This window comes from Marmota monax, unplaced genomic scaffold (genome assembly GCF_021218885.2).
Source record: "Marmota monax isolate L192 unplaced genomic scaffold, Marmota_monax_Labrador192_F-V1.1 WCK01_AAM20220418_F8-fsc00002, whole genome shotgun sequence".
Lineage (NCBI taxonomy): Eukaryota > Metazoa > Chordata > Mammalia > Rodentia > Sciuridae > Marmota > Marmota monax.
In genome coordinates this window covers 38,284,424-38,309,922 of record NW_026693571.1, presented here as the reverse complement: position 1 = coordinate 38,309,922, position 25,499 = coordinate 38,284,424, and the positions used below count along the sequence as shown (strand labels likewise).

Here is a 25,499-nt window from a genome sequence, read left to right as displayed (position 1 = left end):
AGATTGCCATATTGACATGAAGCCTAATGGGTATGAAATCTGTTTTCTTTTGGGTAAGGATGCTCCCCGAGCTCACTTCAGATCAGAGGTATCTTGTATCTTTTTTATATCCACATGAAGAGGAAAACAGTGGTAAAGGAAAGAAAGATAGGGTTCAGCTCCAGAGCTTGCTCCTTGACCACCCTCAATAAAATGTCCCAGTTCAAAACTCCAGGGCTTTATCTCCCATGGCACACATGCTGAACACTGCGCCACTGTCCTCTGTCCTGAAGCAGGATGTGGGTCACTCCATCAAAGGCTCCTCCTGAAACTGCGCTTTTACCCCAGCTCTTTCAATGACTGGATCTAAGTTCTGAGCTTCAGTAACCTGCCCTCAGGGAGGCTGCTCCACCTCTATTTGAGAAGGACACATCTTCCTGAGGCTCAGCACCCTGCTTGCTTCCTCCATCGAGTTGGTCACAATTTCTCATCCACCCATCTGCTTGGCTCTGTTTTGCCTGTCTCTCTCACTAGCCCACAGCTCCCCCAGGACAGAGATCATGTCTGTCCTGTTCACATCATCCCCAGCTCCTGTCCTGCTAACACAGTACCTGGCAAATGCCTAGTAAATATTTATTGAATCAATGAATAGTCTTAATCTTGATTGTTCATCCCTGAGGTTAAATTCACATCCAATCTGTTGGATGGCATTATCATGATAGACATCCAGCCCACCTGCTTTTGCTGCTGCTGATTGGGATAAAAGTCAGGGAAACAGTTTACAAAACGTCTATAATGAACATCAGATTCCAGATGAACATGTGGCAAGAACCACAGCCTGATGTCTGGGCCCAGGCTCTGTTTTGTTTGGCAGGGAGACCAGAGAAATGAAGCAACAATGTCAAATGGATGGATAGTGGATAGCACCACCGTGTTTTTATGAAGTGAGAACGATCAGAAAGAAAGCCACTCTGTAGAGGTCCACCCAATAGTCAGATGTTCCTGATCTTGGCAGTCAGAGGCCTGCTTTTATCTGGCCTACAGAAGTGCAGGTCCCAGCGAGGCAACACAACCAGCAGGCACCTGGAACAGACCTCCTGGCAGCCATGCACTGGGGTGGTTTCCTGCAGTTGGCAAGCATGAACGGCACTGCCAATCCAGGAAAGCCGGATGCACATTTAAGTTTCATGCCATGACTGCCTGCTTTGGAGGGGCTGTTATATCCTCCTGCTCCCCAGTAGGAATCTGAAGCTTCCTGCAGGTACCTGACTCCTCAAAAAATAACTTGAAACTGGGGAAAGGAAACTATCTGCATCTTACATGTTTTTATATATTCATCTCTATTCTAAAATTTACCGGCTTGTTCCTTAAGGGATTTTACTATAAATAAAGCCCCTAGGCGATTGATTCTCCTGATGGGGAACCCTTAAAAATCACCCTATTTTGTCCCTCCTTCTCTCCTCCTCTCCCTCTTTGCCTACCTGCTTAATAACTGCCCCCCCCCCAATAATTTCTCAGAGAGCATGTGTCTCTACAGCCCCACTGTTGTGGGCAATGGATTTATCTTTGTAATCCGGGTTCCCTGCAGGCTTGGAGGTGAGCAAAAGCTAGCTTGCATGCAGATGATGGAAAAGTTAAAAAACCCATTACCAAAGTGCTCCAGATGCACCAAATGCGAAGCTCCTATAATCAGTATTAAAAGAGAGCAAAAAGCCTTTTGTGGCCTCGTCTTCCCTGCTCCATGGCCATTACCCCTGCCCCAGCCGCCATGGCAACAGAAAAACATCTGGGAGAGTAAAACATTAAACCAGGAGGGAGACCAATTACTTGTCCTCAGCAATCAGGCCCTGCCCGCTCCACTCCACCTGGCCTACAGCTCTTTATTAATAGCCACCTATTCCCTTTGCAACCCAGAGGCAAATGCAGCTTTTAGCAGCCCCCCTTCCTCTCCCCCCTGGATTCCATTTTCCCCTTAGAGTCCTTCCATTTCATATCCTCCTCCCCACCTTGTCCTCCTCCCTCACTTCCTGCATCACAACCACTTGGCCTGACAATACCCCACTCCTAGCTCTCCTCCTCTGTGAATGGGATGGTGGGATAATTTGGGTGTGGGCTGGGGACACAGGAGCTGCAAGAGACTCTGGCTTCCTTGTCTTATTTCCAAGCTGAGCAGTAAGCAAGTCTCTTTCCTGAGAGATTTACTGAGCAGGGCAGAACATCATGTAGCTGCTGTGGGTTCAAAGTGACAGTTTCCTGCCAGCTGCATCTCTTTCAAGACATCTACCCCCTCCCCCTGCCCCAAACACACACTCACAGCAAAGTACTTAATAAATGTTAAGTGGTAACAACTGCAAATGTAATGCCTGGAAGCCTAGGAAGAGGGGTCGCAAAACAACAGGTTACTATGCAATATTTCCTTTTTCCCCCCGGACATGAAAAGACAGGCTCAAAGGGAAAAAAAGGTAATTTAGGGGGTTTAGCTCAGTGGTAAAGCATTTGTCTAGCATGCTGAGGCCCTGGGTTCAATCCCCAGCACCACATAAAAAATAAAGAACAGAGGAGGGTGTTGTGGCTCAGTGATAGAGCACTTGTCTAGCACGGGTGAGGCACTGGATTCCATCCTCAGCATCATGTAAAAATAAATAAATAAAATAAAGGTATTAAAAAAAAGGCCACAAGAAAATTTTAAACAGTAATCTTGGACTAGCTCAGTGACAGAGCGTGTGCTTAGCCTGCTCAAAGTCAGCACTGAAACAAAACCAAGGGTATTTCCAATCAGATGAAGTATCCATTCTGAAAGGGTTGGTCACGTCCTCCCCAGGTGTCACCAGACCAGGGTCTATCATGTGAGGAAAGAACCAGTGTGCCTCTGCCTACTTTCTGAAGGGACATCAAGTGTCCAGGTGCCCAGGCCTGCAACTGAGCACTCCTTTGGAACTAACCAAGCAAAATGCTGGTCTCTTTGATTGAGTTAGACAGTTTTGTTTTTCCTGAAAAAAAAAATTAGTTATTTAAATATTCTTTTGTCTTAGACTTGTATTATAATGTTAAATAGAAATGGGTGGAGGAAGTGGTTGCTAACCATTTATCATTCTGTTCAGAAGAGATATTTATGTTTATATTAAAGGTGTGGCTAGTGAGTGAAAGAAAAAAAATCAAAAAGTTACCTTTATCAAAAAATTTTATGAGAAGCAGTTGGTCTGAATTTCTAAGTTTTCTATATTGTGTTTTCCTACAGTGAGAATATTTCAACTAAAAACGTGGTGCTGATTTGTAGTAGGGATAATGTGCCAATTTGCTTTTGCCTCTGAGTGTAGGTATTTTTCAAAAAATATTCTGACATCCTGTCATCAACTCATTCATTCAACATATACTGAGCAGATAATATGTGTGGGTACCATATAATAAGTGATAATAATAACATGTGAACATTTACTTAGAACTTACGTCAGGCACTTTTACCTAAGTACTACATAGATACGCAGATAGATAGATGATAGAGGGAAATAGTTGCATCCCTTCATTTAATTACAATTCTATGTGGTAAGTATTGAATTTGCCCATTTTATGGATGAGGACACTGAGAGAGATTACAGAGCTGGTCTTGCAAAAGCCAACCAAGGAGTGTGGTTCTACAATCTGTGCTCTCAACCGCAGTGCCACACTGTCAAACAGGAATAAGACAACTTCTTGGCTCTTTTGGACTTTAAATAGAACACAATGTAGCAGGAAAGAAAGATAAAAACACACAAAAAAAGGTCACTTGCTTATGATGACAACATGAGTATTGTGGACAGTAAGTGTGAACAAAGTGCTATGACAACCCAGAAGTGGTGATGCATTTTGCCTGGGGAATGTCTCTGTAAGAGCTTTAGCCCTGGGTACTGCAGAATGGGGTGGCCGTTTGCCAAGCAGACAAGAAGGAAATTCCAGACAGAAGGCAGAGGGCCGTCTATCCGTGGTCCCCGGAAGTCAAGCTGTGATCTGGCAACAGCAAAAACTTCAAGTATGGCTACAGGGTGGGAGGCCTGGGCCCTGACGGAGGATGAGGCCAGTTCTTGTGTGTAAATAGCCCTTGAACGGACAGACTTGCACAGTGCAGTTCAGTGAAAATCACTTTCTGAATCTAAAGCCTACAAACGTGACCCTTTGACTAGACACCTACCCTGTGCCCCTCCTCGGAGTCCATTAATTTAGCGGGCTGTGGGGCTATGGTTTGGGGCAGGAAGTTCTTACTTTGCCTGAGGTTAAACAATGGGATCCAGGTCTGTGTCCACGTAGTCCCTGTTATTCTACTCCTGGAGGCTGAGAGGCAGGGGGATGGCTTAAGCCTGCAAGTTTGAGGCCAACCTGGATAACGGGAGGCCTATCTCAAAAAAAGAAGTGGGGTCCAGCCAGCTCTGCTGCCTCTTGCCTTATCTTTAGCTTCTGCAGAAATCCCACTTGACCACTGTTATTAGGCCACCCTGTAATTTCAAGGGGTGAAGAAACTTGTATTTCCTGCTTCTAGGTGTCTATTTTATGAGCCATGAAGGGAAATGCACTTTGGGGCTTCTCCCCCAGCTCACATTGCCTCATCTGCTAGCTTTGGAAATAGCTGTTATAGTTTCTGCTGAGAGCTAAGAGCTGCCCCCGTGCAGGGACCGTGGGGGAAGCATTCAGGCCAAGGTCATGACCTCAAAGCCCCAGGTGCCCTGTTACTGGGCCAGAGGGACACAGAACAAGTTTTGCATATGACTCTGTATGTTATCAGGAAACCTCTTATTCCTTGAGTAATTTCCAGAATGACTTTTAAAAGCTTAACTTAAGATCTGGGAAAGTAGCTCGTGGTAAAGCACTTGTAGATATGTTTCCCAGAATCAGAAAAAGAAAAAAGGAGAAGAAAAAAGCTTCAATTTAAAAAAATGAGTCAGCATCATTTTTACCAGCACAAGACAAAAGTACCCCAATCTCCTTGCAAAAGTTTCAGTGGGAACAAGAACACTGCTTCCCCGGTCCTTTTGTGGTAAAGACCCCAAGGTCTCCAGCCTCCATCCCTAGCCCTAAATTGACCCACTGCCTCACCTCCTGACCCTCTTCCCACCTGGTGGGAAACATCACACTGGCCTCTTGGCCAAGACTATACACCATCTGCACTGGATACCAAAATGGCAGTGCTATGTTTTAAATTTCAAGGTAGACTGAAAACATGTCCTTAAAAGAAAAACAAAAAGGACATGGCATTATTAACTGCTTAAAAATGCCATTGAAATGTATCACTTATCACATAGTGGTTTGTTCTTTTTTTGGTTGGGGGTACCAGGGATTGAACTCAGGGGCACTCGACCACTGAGCCATATCCCCAGCCCTATTTTGTATTTTACTTAGGGTCTCACTGAGTTACTTAGTGCCTCACTGTTGTTGAAGCTGGCTTTGAACTCGCAACCCTCCTGCCTCAGCCTCCCCAGCCGCTGGGATTACAGGTGCTTTTGTTGCTTAATTTTGAAACATCTCACTTCCTTCTACCCCATCCCAAACCCTAAATGGATGTCAGGAGAATACTCACATGTCTGTAAAGCACTTTGAGATCCTTGGCTAGAAGGCTCTGAGTAAAAGAAAAAATGAGACTGTTTTATTGAGTCCTCATTAACCTGTAAAGCAATTTCCTGAAAATAAGGATACACCAAATATTTACCTTGTTTAGTTCTCTTTCTTCTACAGTACCTCACAAGGAGTGCCACTAATAAAAGTAGGAGGACCGAGGAAATCAATGGGATCAACACCATTAATATAAACTCTAACTGATCTGTGTCCTCATCGATGTGGGTAGAATTCGTATTTTCAGATACTATTTCTGTGGCTGTTGTAATCAACACACTTGAGGTGGTCTCTTCAGCTGTGGCTTCGTTTTCTGGGAATGTAGATGTATCTTCTGATTCGTCACCATTACCTGTGGGGACATGCACAAAACTGAGATTGCCATGGAGACAAAGCTGGTATGTTATGGTTTCAATGATTTTTAAATTTATCCTAGATACATTTGGTGATAAACTTGATCCACTGCACTTGGCCTTCCAGTTCATGGTGATACCGTGTATTGATTTAACATAAATGGAGCTTGAGCTGTGAGTATATTGAACATGGAATCAGTGCCCAGAGATACACCTTCCATAAATGCAGGCAGTTTAGCTTTGACCAGACACTTTGGATACACTTCAGCCAAGGGTGTTGGAAGGTTTGTCCTGTCAAGGATAATTTCCCAAGCCAAGTGGTGTGACATTCCAGGTGATCGCCTATAGGGTATCATGATATTTTAATAAAATTTCTGAACAAATCTAAATGTATACATACCAAAAATTCAGTGCACGCCATCTAACCCATTTAGATGTCAAGAAATGGGGCTGGGGACACGGCTCAGCCATAAAGCATTTGCCTAGCAAACTCTAAGGCCCTGGGTTAGATCTCCAGTACCGCCAAAAATAATTAAATGTAAACAGGTGTAAAGGAATTCACTCTGTGTCCTAATTTTTAATAAAAGGTACTTATCAATAGGAAAGGATGTTGGTCTTTGGAGTGATGACTTAGGTTTCAACATTAGGCCTTCCATTCTGCAAAGTACCAAGTCTGCCCGTGACAAATCCTTCTGGACTCTAAATAAAAAGTATGCTGCATATCTCATTTGTAAAGTAAGATTCTCCAGGGGAAGTTCCCTTGGAGAATAAGAAAACTCCACCAATACTTAAAGTTATTCAATAAAGTGCATCTGTGTAGCTTTCCTTACTGACAAGGTACAAGCAAGTTTATTCTGTTTGAACCCTGGGTAGTACTGCTAGCCCAGCCTGTGGCAGGTCACAAAGATAGTGTACGTGGAATTTCTCTGCAAGGTGAAAGGTGAGATGCAAATGGAGAAGTTGGCTGCTTTAAGTCACACTCTACAGTACAAGTTAGACCATGACTCCACTGAATGACGGACCCAGACACAGCAGAGACAATTCAATATGTTAGCCTTGTGATTCAGGTTAAAACAATAACAATATTTGTTTGATAACTATTATGAAAGGAGTGTTTGTGTGCACCCCCACCCCATTCATATATTAGCCTTAAGGCTTAATCCCCAATATGATGATGTCCCCAATATGATGGTGTCAAGTGGGGGCATTTAGGAAGTAGTTAAGTTTAATGAGGTCATGAGGGTGAGGCTCCCCAAATGGGATTAGTGCCCTTATAGAAGAGGAAGAAGAGACCTTAGCCCTCATTCTGCCTGTTCTCCCTTTGCCCTATGAGGATTCAGCAACAGGGCAGGCAGGAAGAGGGTTCTCACCAGACCCTGAATCTGCCAGTACCTTGATTTTTAACTTCTCAGTTTCCAGAACTGTTTAAGCCACCCAGGCTGTGGTATTTTGTTATGGCAGGTGAACTAAGACAGTCACAGTTAATTATTTTGGATTTATAGATAAACATTTCAGTCTCCCACTTTCATGTCCCAGTAGGAAGAACCAATCAAAAAACAAATAAACTGTTAGCTTTCCCTACTGTCAAGGTAATAAAACAAAGAAAAAGAAAAATAGAGTGTGAAGTTAAAAGCTTCAGTTCTGTTCTGGGTCCTCTGAGATCCAATCTTTACCCCTCCAAGTGTGATCTTGGGCAACTTTCGTAATCTTTTGGTCCCAGTATGTATCATTCAGTGACAAACTGCAGAATATAACTTGATTCTGATTGAGAGTTTTGGGTGGCATTTACCAAAGTGATTATCAAATGGATTCCCTGATCCTGTGGGAAACGGAATTCCCTGTGGCATATTTATATATGCACATAGCATGATTTTTAAAGAATTCTTTCAGTGTTTCCTTCCCTTTCCCATGTCTCCACTCTGCCTCTCAATCTCCTCCTGCTTCTACTCTACTGATGTCCCCTATATCTTTATGATATCCAATCTTCTCCTCCTTTCCTTCAGTTTGCTCTAGCTTCCACATATGAGAGAAAACATTCAACCCTTGATTTTCTGTGTCTGGCTTATTTCCCTTAGCATGATGTTCTCCATTTCTATCCATTTACCAGCAAATGCCATAATTTTATTCTTTTTGGGGGCTGAGTAAAACTCCATTTTGCACACACACACACACACACACACCATTTCTTAATGCTTTCATCTATTGACAGGCATCTGGTTGATTCCCTTCACACTATATTTTTCCTTGAATCGGGGAGGAAAGGAATGCTTGCAAATCATGAAGTTTGGCAATAAGGTGGAGAGCGAGAGAGGGAGCCTAGGAGGTAGCTTTCTGGCACTAGGGCAACATGAGCACAAGATTTCCAGAACCTCAGCTTTGCCAGGGCTCTTGCTGAGGCTCTCACCCCAGATGCACTGCAAACAAAGCTTCCCAGAATGATAAGATCTTTTCTGTACCTCTCCAAGGGAGACACATGACGCTCCCAGTGGAACACTCAGCCCTCTTTGAGTCCCCACTTGACCTATAGCCACAGGAAAAGAGAAAATAGGGAAGAAAATAAGTTAGCAGGAATAATGAGGACATTTCAACAATTGGAAATGAAAGAGAAATGGAAAGAAGTGCCCCTGATGGTCCTGGGTTGGGTACATGTGTTTTCCAGCATGGGACCATGGTGGTCACAGGTGGCCCTTCATGGAATTGTGTAAGGGAGCCAGAGGTCCTCTCCATAATGCACATCCTCACGTATGTTTTCTACATGAAGCACCCCTTGCGCTCTGAGATTATTTTCTAGTGAATTTTTCCTTTTCTTTTCTTTTTGAGATGGGGTCTCACTATGTTGCCCAGGCCATCAAACACCTCCTGAGCAGCTAGAGCTACACGCCCCACTTCTAGTGTCTATTTAAATAAATAAGAATCAGTGGTTCATACCAATCTCTCCCATACCCTAATTTTATTTTTATTTTTCTTACAAGTGTTAATTTCCAGGAATTCCTATAACAACCTCCTTCACAGTTCTCCCTGCCCCATCAACCTGAACTCTGTGATAGTCTCAAAATAATGAATAACAGTACCTGGCATTGATTGATTGCTTACTTCGTGATAGGTACTTAGGATAAAGGTGTGTTGGTTGATTTGATCTTCACAACTTTATTGTCCACCTCGAATGTGGTGCCAAGAGTCAAATGAGGGCTCTGGTCATAGCTCTGTCACTTAGTTGTAGGAATTTGGAAAAATTCTTTAATCCCTTAATGACTTAATGCTCTGTTCGGTACAACAACAACAACAAAAATATCACCTCTTGGGTCCCCAGTTTCCTTCTAGTCCTATATCTCTGTTGATTCCAAAACATTTATCTTGTTTTTTGTTGTTTTTTTTTTAAAGTGAGAGAGAGAGAGAATTTTTTAATATTTATTTTTCAGTTTTCGCAGACACAACATCTTTGTTTGTACGTGGTGCTGAGGATCGAACCCAGGCCGCGCACATGCCAGGCGAGCGCGCTACCGCTTGAGCCACATCCCCAGCCCAACCTTGTTTTTAATCCAAAATTTTGGACATGTAATATACCCATGGTACTAAGATCAAAAAGTAAGTTTCTCTATCATCCTTTTTCCCCAAGTCCCTTGGTTTCCTTCCCCAGAGATAATTGCTCTTTCTGCTGCCTTCCAGAGAAACCCTATCACACTAGTAAGTATGTATTTCCTGTTTTCTTTTCTTTTCTTTTTTTTTTTTTAACACAAATGGTAGCAAAATTTATATACTGTCCTGAATCTTACTTTTTTCTCTTCCAATTTCATCTTGAAATTATTTCATGAGCGTATACAGAGAGCTTTCTTTGCCCCCTCCCCACTGTTTGGAATTATTTTTTGATGGAAATCTAGATTGTTCTTTTTGTATTTCCAAACCTGCTACAATATCACTGTGGTTCCTTCCGTTTGCACAAGGGCAAGTACAGGGTACCTCAGAAGGGGGAGGCAGGCTGGGCACAGCATCACACTACCCTCTATAGTCTGACCTCAAGGCTTCTCCAAGACAACTCTCCCCCAGTGCTCACTCAGGGAACTGGCAGGATTCAGCCAGGGAAAGGCCAGATGTCCAAGGATCTATGAGGTCAGAGGAAAGTGGAAACCACTAGGGATCAGCCCTAAGAGTCATAGACAGGGGAGTCGGAAAAGGGTCAGGGGGAGTGTCGCAGAATGAAATTAGTAACCAGGAGTGGGTGGGTCAGCAAAGCGCCAGAGGTGAGATTTAGGAAAGAAATCAGAAGTAGATGAAAGAGCCAGGGGTCACACCAGTGAACATGAGTGGAACAAACAGACAGCAGCTCAGGAGACTTTCTCCTGAAGTATTGTAGCTGTTCTCCCGTGACCAGCAGGGTCACAGCAACTTTTAACCCTGAAACCACCATGCAGCCTCCCATAGCCCTTGGGGCTCCAGCCTTTTCTAATAAACATTTGCCAAGGCCCATTTAGTCCATGGTGACTTCCTGTGGGAGGCTCCTTCTGCTTCCTGGGTACAAGGCTTCTTCCAGCCCTGTGGAGGAAAGCAGGATTCCTCTAGTGATGCGTCCTGTGGGAGTTGCAGGGAGATTTCTTGTGTTGATCCAGGGCCCCTTGGACACAGCCATGTTATCACTGAAGGGAGATAAGATCTGAATTCAGAAGAGCTGGGCTTGAGACCTGCTGTCAATCTCTAGCTGGGAGACCAGGGAAGAATCCTTTCCCTTCTAGAACCTTCCATTCCTTAAAAGACCCAAAAGTAAGCCTTCTGATCTGCCTCTCCCACAATGTTAGCGTAAAAGCAAAAGAAATAATAAATGTTAAGCAAGAATTCTCCGTTGAACTACATCCCAGACCATGTAATAATGAATGTGAAGATGCTTCCAAAGTCTTAAAGGGGCACGCACAGGCCAGGTGCTGGTCAATTTGTTATTTTTGTGTCTTACTCTTTTTCTTTCCCCATCTCTGTACGTGTCTATTTCAGTTGTTCCCCGGAAGGTTCATCTGCCTGGTACTACTTCCTTATTTTATGTTTGAATCTTCTTATCTAAATTTGGATGTATTTCAGGGCACAAGGGGTGGGGCCTGGGGTGAAACTGGTGACACTGCTAGAGAGAGAGAGAGAGAGAGAGAGAGAGAGAGAGAGAGAGAGAGAGAGAAAGAGAGAGACTGAGGGTGAAGGGAGGGACTTTAGCAAACACAAGTGCAGGAGAGAAGAAGAAACCCAAACACAGCCCTTGAAAAGCAGAAAGACCTTGCAAAGCTTGGCATTCGTGCCCCTGAACCCTGCATGTGACCCACCTACCAAGTCAGGTGTGAGGGCTCAAGGCTGGTGGCCCTAAAGGTGCAAGTACAACACATTGTCTCTCTTTTGGGTGGCCCACTCCTGGTTATCTCAAGTGACCTCAACACAAACTCTCCCAGGATTATTATTAGCATTACTAAGAGGTAATGGAAATGGTCATGTGGCCTTGCATGCAACCTTCAATACCTCCCCAGACTGTAAATCCTAAAGTCCCCGATAATAAAGACTGCATGGTGTGCAAGGCATTTACAAATGCTTATTTACAATATTCATGCAAACACATCTGGGTCTCATACATCTGGTGAGGACCCCTGAGGCCCAGGGGCTCCAGCAGCCCAGCCACACAGAGCCCCCTTATCACTGATCTGAGCATCACCACTGCGTGGAAATGACTTTGCTTCTTTGTGACGCAAACAGGCTCACGTCTCTCTTTTTTTTTTTTTTTTTAAGTGGAAATGTGTAACCAAGGTCGTTATTTTGTTTTGTTTCGTTTTTTGACATCTGGTTTTATGTTTCATTTTTGGGCTTGTACTTTTTGGTGCCGAAACCTAGAAATGAAAACTATTTGTTTGTTTGGGGGGGTGCTGGGGATGAAACCCAGGGCCTCACACATGCTACCACAGAGCTACACCCCCAGTTATTCTAATTTTTAAAATTAGACAGAGTGTTATATACTAATGGCCGGACTGTCAGGCTGCTAATGCAACATGAAATTAAGCCAAGGTGAGAGAATATTACTAAACAGGATGTCAGGATGAATGTCGAACCTCAATCAGATACCCCATCTTTCATTTGTTAATTATATGGACTCTGTACACAAATTATGGAAACACGTATAATTTAGATGGTGAAATGAAACAGATTATGGCAGGTGTTAATTGTTCTCTCCTGCTCTGTGGAACAACGGACCATATATGTATTTCAGGAGGCTCAGGAACCAAATCCAAGAAGTCTGCCTACTCTTCCTTCTCCCCAGTAACATTTTGGAAACTGGCTTTGATGTGGTCAGGACAAAACAGGAACAAATGGCCTTACCAGACTCACCAGGCACCCGCCTGTCGAGGGAGCATTGTTTGACAGACAAGGTAGAAGGGTGACACCTCTGGGACACCCTTGCTCATGGACCACAGATGGCACGCAGAAGTGCTCTGCTCTTTCTCTAGACCACCTGGCTTCAAAACAGCACTAACCTATCATTTGCTGTTTGAAGTCACCTCCATCATGGACTTCTCTCTGTTCGTCTCCTCCACTATCCTGGACTCTGTCCCGAGCATCTGGAACCCAGCCTACCGAGTTCAATCAGATCCCCATCTTTCATTTCAGTAGTCCTTCAGGTCACAGCTGTTTGTGGAGTGAATGACTGAAGGAAATGTGGAAGGGGGAGGCGGGTCAGGTAACATTGTTATCACTCCTCTCACCCTATAATCAAGAATCTGAGCCAGGTGCTGTGGCGCACACCTGTAATCCCAGGGGCTCAGGAGGCTGAGGTGGAAGGATCTTGAGTTCAAAGCCACCCTCAGCAACTTAGGGAGGCCCTAAGCAACTCAGCAAGACCTTGTCTCTAAATAAAATAAATTTTAAAAAAAAGGGCCGGTGATGTGGCTCAGTGTTTAGTGTCCCTGGGTTCAATTTCTGGTACCTAAGTAAATAAATAAAAGAATCCGATACCCTCCTCACCTGATAACTTCCTTCCAGGAAATACAGGCCCTCCCCGCCACAAAAAAAAAAAAAAAAAAAAAATCCTGGGGAATTAAAGAAATTGCTTAATGCAAAATTATGAGTCCCTAGTGATGAGATGTCATGTTTAGAGTTCCTTAGTGGGGGGAACGGGGCATTTCACAGGCCTGCCCACACGTGAAGCTCAGGCCACTTGATCCCCCCTGGGAGCAGGACTTGGAAGTGAAGGGGCTGCTGTTTTCACTGGAAGCCCAGTGCTCTATGTATGTGACAGGTTTTGATAAGGGAAAATAATGACCTAATTTGTTTGTCCTGACATATTTCCTTGAAGAAGAAATGGTCAGAAAAATGGCCAGAGGAAAGCAGTGAAGGTTAATAGCCAACGTCAGGCACCGAGAGGGAGCTTAGGCCCTTTCTCTATAGCCATCAGACACCTACAGGTGACATTGCCTTATGACAAAAGAACATTTAAAAAGGTTTCTTTTTTGCTCATTTTGAGGAGGGTTCTCTGGAAAAGCACCTTCATGCAGCAGTGGGTTCTGGGGATTTACCTGTGATGCTTTATATTACATATTTTTTATCTCCATGTGTTGAAAAGCTCCCTATAATTGCAATTCACATGTTCTGGCCTTGCACAGTGGCACATGTCTGTCATCCCAGTGCTCAGGAGGCTGAGGCAGGAGGATCAGGAGTTCAAAGCCAGCCTCAGCAACTTAGTGAGGCTAAATAAAATACAAAAAGGTCTGGGGATGTGGCTTAGTATTTAAACATCCCTGGGTTCAATCCCTGGTACCAAAAAAAGAAAGAAAAAAAAAAGTAGCCTAAGAGGAGATAAAGAGAATATTAGATCAGTCAGCAAAGACCTGCCCAGGTCCCTTAGGTTGGCTGGCTTCTGATCCTGCTTAACCTTTAAGGAGAATCAGTCCTGCCCTTCCACCTGGACAGGAGAACAGGCCTCCAGTGCTCTGAAGTTCACTGCTGCTGCTTGAGCTACTGCCCTTGCGCTGTTCTCACTCTGTCAACCTCTTCTTTGTATTTATGAATTCCCTCTAACGATTCTGCTCATTGAGTTTTTATTGTGATTCTTACGCTAATAGATTCTTTAATCTACTTTTATTTATTTTTCTTTAATCTACTTTAACCTATTTTTTTCAGTGATAGTTTCTTTGCTTGTTATTTTGAATTGTTGATCTAGAACTCAATCTAAATATTTGTCTAATTCATATATACCCAGCTACATGATCAATATGTCTATAGTCAGTAGGTCTATGATCTTATTCATGGATAAATAGAGAGATGATCTTTGCTTGAGAAAAGATAATCATAATCCTAAATGGAGTTACTAAATTAAATACAAGATGTTCAGTTAAATTTGAATATCAGACAAGCAATGAGTGATTTTTAGTGTAAGTATGTCTCATGCATTACCTGTGTGGGTCCCAGAGGTGTACTGACTTGCATGGGATATACTTATACTACAGAAAAGCATTGTTTATCTGTAACTCACGGAACACGTATCTAGTTACCCTGTATCTTACTTGCTACATCTGGTAATCTTACTCAGAAAACAACTCAATAAACAAGCTTGATCTTCAGAAAGGAATAAATTCATTTTTAAATTAACGAACTTAGTGTTGTTGGTGACAAAGACAACATCATGTCAGCCAACCTTAGCAGTCACTGGATTCCTTTTTCTGGAAATGACAATGGAGTGGGGAAGTAGGAAATTCAAATTCTATGAAATGTAGAAAAATTTCAAAATGACCAGATGAATTGGTTTTACTTTAAGGAAAAGAAACAGAACAAAGATAACAGTCAGGCCCCCATTCTAGGAGCGAACTCTTGTTTATATTCAACTTCTTCCATTAGCTCAGGAAACGTTTCTGTGCTGAACTCACCAACGAAGGAAGATTGTCTCATTTGTTTTCTGTTACATACATTTTATTTCTTTTTCAAGCTTTTAAATCAACTTTGACTGGCTTGAAAACTAGTGTCTATGGAACTTGGAGTCCCTTTGTTTCCCTTCAACAATTCTCCCCAAATGCACGTAAATTTCTGTCCCTTCTGCAAGTTATCCTGCCGTTGAATGCATATTTCTGGGTCTTCCATATTTTGAGAAGAAGGTGTGTAAGGACGCTTTCTCTGAAGCTACATAGTATTTTTCTACAGAAAAGTGGAGGGAAGGATAATTGTTTTCATTTAAAGAGACAGAAGTGAACCACCTTTAATTCAGACATTGAAATATTTGGGGGCTGGGATTGTGGCTCAGTCAGTGGTAGAGCACTTGCCTTGCCGGTGTGAGGTACCGGGTTTGACCCTCAGTACCACATAAAAATAAATAAATAAAGGTATGTGTCCATCTGCAACTAAAAAATATTTAAAAAATAAAAAAATCTGGAATTAGTTCACATCTCGAAATGAAATTATAAAAGTGGATTAAGTAAATATCACATTGATTCAGGTATTACTATAATTTGATTTCATTATTTCAACAAATATAATCTTGTCTTGAAGATCAGATGAATTTCATGTCATTTGTTTATTGTGCCAGTCAGTCACCACACTTGTGTGGGGACCAATGGCATACCAGCATTATTCTAAATCCTGAGACAGAGGGGTGAATGGGACCAGGCCCCTAGCTCCCAGGGAAATGACTAAGTCAGGACGATGGCATGTAAATCAATAAATATAACACAGACTAATAAACGCCATAATATTTATGTGCACGGAGCATCATGAGGGTGTGGAAGAGAACCTGCTGCATCTGGGGCTGGGATTCAGGAAGTCATCACAGAGGTGTGGACCACTGAACTGGATCTCAGGGGTGCATCAAGCAAAGATGACAGAGACGAGTGCTGCAGCTGGGGACCCAGCACATAAAAAGGCCCAGGGGCCTGACGGCCTGGTATGTTCAAGCTGTCACATCGTAGGGCACATAATGGGACGTGGCCATGGTTAAGAGAGACAGGAACTCAGAGGGTGGTCATGATGCCAAGGGGTTTGGAATCTGTCCTAAGAAAATAAAAAACCCTAAAGGGATAAGTACAGGAGGAAAAGGATGTCATTGGTCCTACAGCAAGATCGCCCTGGAAGTTTGTGAAATGGAGGTGAGATTGGCGGCAAAGACGTGGGTTAAGAAGTCAGCCTAGGTGAAGGTAAGGAGGGTCTAAAGGAGGGGGAGCAGAGAATGAACTCTGTGTTGGACACGCTCGGCTTCAGAGTCCTGTGATAGAGCCAAGGAGAGCTGGGGACTGGAGGTGATGATTTGGGACCTGTCAGCCCAAGTGTGAGATTAAAGCCATGAAAGTGGATAGAAGGGCCCAGGAATAGCAGAAGGAATGAGAAAGAAAAGAGGAACATGAAATGAGCAGCTGAAGAAAATCCTTCACAGCCCCAAGCTGAAAAGGAGCAACCAGAGTCCTCAGAGGAGACCTAGGAGAAAATGACACATCGGGTCCAAGGAAGAGGAGAATGACAATAATTGATATGGCAATAATCTGGTCAATGCACAGGGAAACACAGAAAAGGACAGAAATGGCTCCTTCCGGTGTAGCTGTCAGGAGGCATCATGCCCCAGATGGAGCAATCTGGGTGCTGCACCTGAGGCAGGAACCACATTGCAATGGATTTAGAGATGGATAGAGCCAGGCATGGAGGTGCACTCCTGTAATCCCAGTAGCTCTAGAGGCTGAGGCAAGAGGATTGCAAGTTCAAAGTCAGCCTTGACAATTTAGTGAGGCCCTAAGCAATTCAGTGAGACTCTGTCTCTAAATACAAACAAGTAGAAAGGACTAGGCATATGGCTCAGTGATTAAGCACCCCTGGATTGAGTCCCCAGTACAAAATAACACACACACACACACACACACACACAACAATTAGCAGGGGACCCACCACCTAAATATCATAAGTTTTCCATATTGATTAGAGTAGCAATGGCAAACTTTTTCTTAAAGGGCCAGAGAGTAAACATTTCAGATTTTGTGGGTCAAAAAGCAAAATACAAGCCAGGATGCAAGTATTTATTTATAGAACTATAAAATTATAACCATTTACAAATGTAAAGAATATGCATGACTTTAGGTAGAACAAGAAAAAAACAGAAGCTGGCTGGGTTTGGCTACTGGGTCTTAGATGGCTAAAGCTTGGACTACAACCTTTTTTTCTGAAAGGATTTCAAGTTCAAAGCCAGCCTCAGCAACTTAGTGAGGCCCTAAGGAAATTAGCAAGACCTTGTCTCAAAATTTAAAAATATATAAAAAGGCCTGGGGATGTGGCTCAGTGGTTAAGCACACTGGGTTCAATCCCTGGTACAAAGCAAAACAAAACAAAACAAAAATCCTTTTAAAATAAATATAACTATTCTGTGCATAATAATCTCTTTAAAAGGTATTTTTTGAGGTAAGGGTCTTGCTATATTGCCCAAGCTGGTCTCACACTCCTGGGCTTTAAGTGATCCTCCAGCCTCAGCCTCCTAAGCATCTGGGACCACAGGTGTGTGCTGTCATTTCCTGCTTGTGTATAATTATTTTCCATCGACTTTTTTGTCAACATTGTTTTTGAGACTGATCCATCTTGATACATGTGGCTCTAGTTCATCAATTTTACCTGCTCTTAGACCAAAGTGGGGCAGGGCGGGGGGATAAAAGGGGGATGGAGGAGGGATGGGAAAAGGGAAGAATAGTGGCATGAAAATCTCACCAAAATTTCCTGTTACATATATGAATATACCACAGGGAATCTCACCTCATGTATATCCACAAGGCACTGATAGAAAACAACAACTAAAAAACGCTAAATAAATAGAAGATCAGGGCTGGGGATGTGGCTCAAGTGGTAGCGCGCTCACTTGGCATGCGTGCGGCCCGGGTTCGATCCTCAGCACCACATACAAACAAAGATGTTGTGTCCGCCGAAAACTAAAAAATAAATATTAAAAGTTCTCTCTCTCTCTCTCTTTAAAAAAAATAGAAGATCAGTAGAACAGAGGGAAGGGAACAGGGAAGGAAGGAGGGATGGAAAAGGGAAAGTACAGGGGCCTGACTTAGAGCAAATTGTATTCCCTGCTTGTATAATTATGTAAATGAGTGCTGATGCTACCTATGACTTTTTAAATGAATAAAAAAACTCTTATAAGAGTAATTGCATAGACTATATAAATTCCAAAATTTGATTTTTGTTTCCATTTTACAGATGGGAAAACTTGGATTTGAAATAGTTGAAATTATGCCCAGGGTCACTGATGTGTTCCTGATCCCATGTTGAATCTTTTCCAGAAAGAAGAGAGAAGATCACATCAATAACACTCAGGGTGCTATTTTTTCATTTTGTTCAATGTATCTAGAAGTCTTTTTTAACCATAAATACATGCATGATTTTTATATAATACCCCAAATCATGACATATGGATGAGCATATTGCACAGTGGTGTGCATGTGCTACGTGCTGTTTTGTGAAAATATATATCTCAACTGCCAAAAAAAAAAAAAAAAATCTTTTTTACCTGCTTTGGTGTCTCATTCTATAAGTGTACAAAGTCTTATTTTTCCTCCTTCTGTGAATGGACATTTAGGTTGCTTTCTCTCCCTGCCCCCAGTTTTTACAAATGATGCTATAATCAACGTTCTTGGCCATGTCTCTTTGCTGTACATTTTTGAGTGATCCAGGAGTCAATTCTTGGAATTGTGGAGTAAAACTGTTTTGGGGTCACTAGATATTTCTAAATTATGCTCCAAAATAGTTGTATAGAAAGATTTCCTTTTTCAGTAATCTGATATACTTGAGACCCTGAAACTTCTCCCAGTGTGCTACACCTAGAAACATTACTTGAAATATAAGAAGTGACCTTTTAAATGCATAAAGAAATCACAAGAAAGCCAGGAAATGGCCCAGAAAATGGGGGGTGGATGGAGAAAGAAATAAGAAGAAGTTTGTAGAGGAAATGAAAAGCCATATCGCCTAGTGGGGATTTCCCAAAATAAAGATTTGGGCCGCCAGGGGCCTAAGAGATCACATAATGCTTTTGGGAAGTTCCTATTCATCCACCAGGTGAAAAGCTAAAGTTAAAATCCCAGGTCATGTGTCTTATTTTTAAAGCTGCTACAATGGCCTTGGCAAAGGTCAAAGTTAGGGGAGGTGATCTTGCCACCTGTGGAAACCACCCTGGGCCCTCTGTGACCATTTCTTTTATTTTCTTTCTCCTTCCCTTCTCAGAGCTGGGATGGAACCCAGGGCCTCATGCCTGCTGGGCCAGCTCTCTCCCACTGAGCTATGACCTTGACCCACTCTGATTTTCCCTATTCTGCTGGCTCCTTGTCATTGGCAATGGCTCCAGTCTCCTTGGTCCCACCTCTGGTTGCTGGGTTGGCTCTATTGCCGGGTCTAGTTCTGCTCACACTCATGCTGAGGCTCTGGTACCTCCTCATGCAACCCTTGGAGGCTGATCCCTGATGAACTTCCCCCTTCCCAGTCCCGCTCTTGGCTGCGGTTAAGCCTAAGCTTCAGTCATGAGCTCTCCTCAAGCCTGGCACGTCCCTGTCACCACTTCTCCCAAATCCTCGTTCACGATGGCAAGACAGGAGTTCTACTAGATAAGAATTGGAGCTGAGAGCACTTGACAATAGCTCAGTGGTGGGATCAGAGGGCTTGGGGTTCAAGGAGATAAGATGAGCCATCTTCTGTGAGCCAGGTTTTACCCTCGGTGCTCCCAAAGATTCCATGAGTGCATGTGAACAGAGACAACAAGGAGCAAGGTTAGGTCTACACACACTGCAGAGGAAAGTCATCAAAGTGCCAGGCGCGGTGGTGCACACTTTAATCCCAGAAGCTCGGGAGGCTGAGAGAGGAGGATCACGAATTCAAAGCCAGCCTCAGCAAAAGCGAGGTATTAAACAACTCAGTGAGACCCTGTCTCTAAATAAAATACCAAATAGGGCTGGGATGTGGCTCAGTGGTCAAGCACCCCCTGGGTTCAATCCTTAGTATAAAAAAAAAAAAAAGAAAGTCATCAATGAGATGACAAGAGCTTAAAATACAAATATTTTTTTAAAAAAGGAATAAATAACCAAGGTTAAAAAACAAAGCTGAACTTTATTTTTTAAAAGGATAGACTTTCTAGAAATGCAAAATAGGATCATCAACATCCAAAGGCCAATGGATGGGTTAAGCAGCAGGATTGCACTGAATCACCCCCCACCCCCTCCACCCCGGCCCGCAGTTCCTGTTTCTCCACACCTTTGCCAACATTTGAGGGTGATGCAAATGATACACAGGCAGGCGAGTTGCAGGTTGCGTACAGAACTGAGCTCATCCATCCAACAGGGCACCTCTTCTCTGTTCCTGGGATTCAGAATTGTAGACACAGGAGGACTTTAAACCTCACTCCCTCTCTGTCTCTGTGTTTTTCCTGTGATTTTTATTGTTATTATTCGTATTATTCTGTCTTGGTTTTTGACAGGTTGTTTCAACGTTCTGTGTGGTTTCTTTCGTCTTTGTCCCTGAGTGCACTTGGTCCTTGGGGTCAGTTCCCACAGTAGCTCTGCTTGACATAGCCACTCTCTCTCTCCCAGGTCCCCACCCCCTGAAGCCTCTTACCTAGTGGCTTTGGCAATCTGCTTTTCCTGCTTCTGGTCTTCCCTAAACTAATCCCCAGATTCTCTGATTGCTCACTCTGCACTATTTGGGCTCCTCCCTTCCCGGTTGGCTGCTCAAGGTTTAACCCAGCGTTCACCATCCTTTTCCCTGTCAATCAGTCCCCAACCCAATGCAAACAAACGGAACCCTATTATTAAAATGCCGTAACTGTGAAACTGGGCCAACAGCTAGGTGATACATCTATAGCAAGGGAGGTACCAGAGCCATGGTTTCCCAAATCCACTAGACATCAAGCCTGGCAGAACAGGAAAACCCCAAGGTAGTATGGTATGTGGCTAGAGCAGGGATTTCTGAGGAAAAATTTTACTTAGGTCCACTACTTAGCTGTGTGATCTTGGGCAAGTCACTTAGCCTCTCCGTGCTTCTACTTTCTCCTATGTAAAACAGGGATAACAGAGTCCACCTTACAAGGTTGTTTGAGAATTAAATGAGTTAGTTTATGTAGCGTTTAGAACAGCATCTGACATATAACAAGCACTGTAATGTTACCTATCAGTCTTATTAACTCTTGAAATTGGGACTGTCTCAGGAAATAGCAGATGGCAGTCCTAATCATTGACATGAGATATCAGATTCTACAGTGAAAGAAAGTGCAGCTTCAGTTATGCGGCTGGTATGTTCTTCTACTTTTCTCTCCTTCTCAAGGTTCATGCAGTAATTGTATGGATCTTACTCTTCTGAAACAGAACAGAGAATCTTCCAGTCCTTCCCGTGTTTGCCTCTGGCCATCAGAACAGTCACCGACACCTTGTTTCTGCCTCGTGCTCTTTAGCTCTCCTTTCTGTAACCGCCTCTGCTTGTGGCAGCTAATAAGTCCCATGTGTTTGGTGTCTGGGAAGTTCCTTTAGTTTGCTGACCATGTGAAGCTGACATGGACAGGGCACAGCATAAAGAACAGAGATAGGAGTGCCTCCCCCCACTGCACGGCAGAGTGTGGCTCTGAGCTTGAACTTCCTGAGGATCCTTCACTGGCCAAGACGTGATGGCCCAGAGCTTTTTAAACCATGATCATCCATTTGGTCAAAATCCCAGAAAAGCTGTTTCCTTATTTGTCTTCTGGTGAGTTCCAAGTAGATTATTTCACTTGGGATAGCACTCAATTCCTGCATCGGGCTGTCTGTCCACTCAAAGAGAAGAGATATTGACTCAAAGGTCTCATGCTGGTCTCATGCAACTGCAGTGTCATATAATGTGGCCTGTTTGTTGTTAACAAATGCTGAACTTGGGATATATCTCAAAATACAGATGCAAGGTGAGACTCTGGCTGGTCAGCAGATTGGATTCTTCTACCAAACATCCCCAGATGACTTCTTGTGACACTTATAAACTGACTCATATCCTGAAGTCTCAGGCACCATTAGCTCTCAAGCATATACACTAATTAATTTTAAAATTAAGCCTTAGTTTGGAATAGCCTTTCCTTTGATTAATGTCAAAATAATAAGCTTTTATTAAGCAGCTTTTTCAAGTAGGCGTTTTTTGCATTTTTCACACACGAGGCATCCGGGCAGGGCCAGTTAGCATATTCAATTATGTGGCCGATCCCTGCGGTCTACTGAAATGCAGACTTCTTCTATTCCAACACTACCTGTTTTCAAGAACTCATCAGTTTTCAGTGATCTGCTTCATATCCAGTCTACAGATGATGCTAGCATTTATCAGCGATTATTGAGTTCCTAATTTATGCCAAGCTCTTGTAGGACTTAGGACAGCCAAAAATAAATTAAAGGGTCTGAAGGAACAGCTCAGTGGTGGGGCACAAGCTTAGCACAGGAGAGGCCTTGGATTTGATGCCCAGCACCAAGTTATAACAATAACAATAATAATAATTTTTAAAAACATGAACTAAAGAGGATTTTCCTTGAAGGTGCTCCCCATCTGGTGGAAGGAGATATGGATATGTATACAATTAGGGTTCCAAGCAACTATCTGTATTAACAAAAGTTCAGGACCATGGAAATGTGACAGGGGATAAACCAGAGTTCCAGGGCAGGGACTCTGAACAGAGACATCGAGAAGGAAGTCATAGCCGGACCTGTAATCCTGAAGGCTCTGGAGGCTGGGGCAGGAGGATCCCAAGTTCAAAGCCAGCCTCAGCAACTAAGGGAGGCCCCATCTCAATGTCTCAAAATAAAAAGGGCTGGGGATGGGGCTCAGTAGTTAGGAGCCCCTGGGTTCAATTCCTGGTACAAAAAAAAAAAAAGTCATATTTAATCTGAGCCTTTTAAAGTTATAGAGTAATTGTGCTCCTCTTTTAGCATCTCCTGAACTACAGACACCTCCATTCAATCATTTTTAAGAGCTCAAGAAAATACTCAGGCATAGCCAAGCACAGTGGCTCATGCCTGTAATCTCAGAGGCTTGGGAAGCTGAGGCAGGAAGATCACGAGTTCAAAGCTAGCCTCAGCAAAAAGTGAAGTGCTAAACAACTCATTGAGACCCTGTCTCAAAATAAAAAGGGCTGGGGATGTGATGTGGCTCAGTGATTGAGCACCCCTGGGTTCAATTTCTGGTACTACTACTACTACTACTACTAATAATAATAATAATAATAATAATGGAAAATACTCAGGCAAGGCTAAATATTACTCTCAGGGGAGCATTGAGAGGCACATAAATATGCAGAGGTGGCATGGCTAAGTTCTGCTCCTCTAAGCACTGAGCAACAGCCTCCTAGGAACTGGTCCAGAGGTCTCAGCAGCAGAGAGAGTGATTGGTCTCTGGAGGAAGTGAAAAGAACGCTGGGGTAGAAGTCAGAAGCATTGACTGGTAGCGGGACTTAGTCATCTCACCTTCTGTCACTTGGTTGCTCTCTATCCCCCCAGTATGGCTTGATCTTGCTACTAGTGATCAGCCTCATACCCTTTCGAGGGATGATTTAGTGTTCAGCAACAATTATTGAGTTCCTTATTTAGGCTGAACCCTTACAGAGTTTGGGGAAGTCAAAGATGAACTAAAGAGGGTTTCCCCTTTAGTTCACTCCTAGAGGTGCCCAGAGCTCCTTCATGTTCCCCTGCAGCCTCAAAATCTCGTGTGTAAAACAACACCTTAATCCCAAACTCATTTCGAGCCACTTAAGCCAGTCCCAACCAAACATCCTTCCAGTGGACACACTGAGCCTTTGCTTGCAGCCTTTCGCCTCAAATGTCTGGGGACACACCTGGAGAGCACCCAGTTGTGGGGCTGGGAAGGAGGGGTGCTGACAGCTAGCCTCAAAGTCAGTGGCTGATGTCTGGTCCTATTTAAAGAACTATAGCTTGAGAACTTCCCTTCTGCTTCAAACACTGCTGTACTCTAGCAGCAGTCGGTATCCATTGACAGAAACCCTGGGGCAGCCAGCTTATGTACCAAGGGCGGGTCAACAGAACCTTAAGAAGCAATGGAGACTGATCTTGCTTGCCTGTTGTAGCAACTGTCAAGAGTACATCAATAGCTACTTTTAGCATAACATATTGAGATTTAATATTTTATCTTTTCCAATTCTTTTACTTGGCTGCGATCATTACTTTTTCAAACAAACCATCATTAGTAACCATCAATGCAAGAAAATATCCCCGGAAGTAACAAGATCAAAGAAAAGCAGATGAAAGAACTTTCTCCATGTGTTAGAGAGTGGGTACATGATAAGTCCTCAGATAATTTCCTGTTTACATTTTTTTTCCAACTTTTGGTATGCTTTCCAGTAATAAATTTCCATAGCCCAGTTTTTCCAAGAGCGTTTGGAACCTGCAGACCTCTCAGCCCACGCTACTAAAAGCGAATTCACTTTTCCTGGGTTGCAGCCGACTGAAACGTTCTTTTCCACGAACTGCCAAAAAGTTTATGGTTTTCTTAATATGCCCATTAAAGTCGGTCAATTATAGGGACCCACCCATCTCGCAAGAGGCTTGGATCCAGTGAGGACTGGGGCGCGGTTTGACGGCTGCAGTGACAGCGAAGTCCACCCTCCACCCCCAGCCCCGCGCGGGACAGTTAATTTTCTCCACTTTGGTAACAGAAAGGATTAGATTTTCTGGGCGTGACCCACCCCTGCAGAGTCCAGTAGCTGCCGGCACCCACAAGCCCTTCCGATCCTCCTTCCCCGCTGGAGGTCGCTTACCCGGGAGGACGGGGACGAGTCCCAGAGCGAAGACCAGGGCAGCGCGGGGAGCGGTCATGTCAGCGAGCCTCGGTGCGGTCAGGATGCGGCGCTGCGCCCCGACCTCCCTCCAGCGCGCACATTTCCTGTTTCCTGCTTGTTTGGGTCGGTGCTCACTTGAAGGAGAGGTGTTTGCCTGTTTTTTAGGAAGTGATGTAACTGCAGGAGCCTGTCCGACCAGCAAGGATTGCAAAAGAGAAGTTGCTCACCCAGCACTGATTCAGTGAGCACCCCTCCCGGGCCCTTCGAGTCCCAGTTTTCAACTTTTGAAAATGCCCCCTTGGAAACAGTGTCCTGTGGCTTAGATGTCCTTCAGGATCTGGGACTGGGGGACCTGGACCACATGCGTTCTGGGTTTGTGATTTTTCCATATCCCGCCTGGGAGTCTTTGGGACTGCCTAGAACCTAGGACAGCTCTGTCCAGTGAAACTGTGCTGGTGGAAATGCAAACCCGGAGCTGTCCAGGTCAGTAGTCACCAGCCGCACTGCGCTGGCTACTGAGTGCTTGAAATGAGCCTAGTGCAAACTGAATTTTTTTATTTAATTTATTTAACTTTTTCTAGTTATAGATGGACGGCATGGCTTTATTTTGTTTATTTGTATGTGGTGCTGAGGGTCGAACCCAGTGCCTCACACATGCTAGGCAAGTGCTCTACCACTGAGCTACAGCCCCAGCACTATTTTACTTATTTTTAAATTAATTTAAACAACTCAATGGTTTCCATGTTGGAGAGCATAGGCCCAGAGGACAGGGACCATTTCACCATTAGAAAACTGCCACACAGATTCTCTACCCAGCTCATCTCCCTCCTCTGTTCTCA

At 43.7% G+C, this 25,499-nt stretch overlaps 1 protein-coding gene across 1 annotated transcript in view; it reads right to left on the bottom strand.

Moving 5' to 3' along the window:
* Nucleotides 1–24,866, bottom strand: part of Tmem154 (transmembrane protein 154) — a 43,299-nt gene extending 18,433 nt beyond the window's left edge. Inside the window, exons 1-3 of the mRNA XM_046458976.2 lie at nucleotides 24,640–24,866; nucleotides 5,654–5,908; nucleotides 5,525–5,563 (exon numbers count right to left, since the gene is read on the bottom strand). Coding sequence (XP_046314932.1) covers nucleotides 5,525–5,563; nucleotides 5,654–5,908; nucleotides 24,640–24,697 — 352 coding nt within the window. The 5' untranslated portion in view covers nucleotides 24,698–24,866. The remainder of the gene's footprint in view (nucleotides 1–5,524; nucleotides 5,564–5,653; nucleotides 5,909–24,639) is intronic.
* Nucleotides 24,867–25,499: the final 633 nt, after the last annotated feature.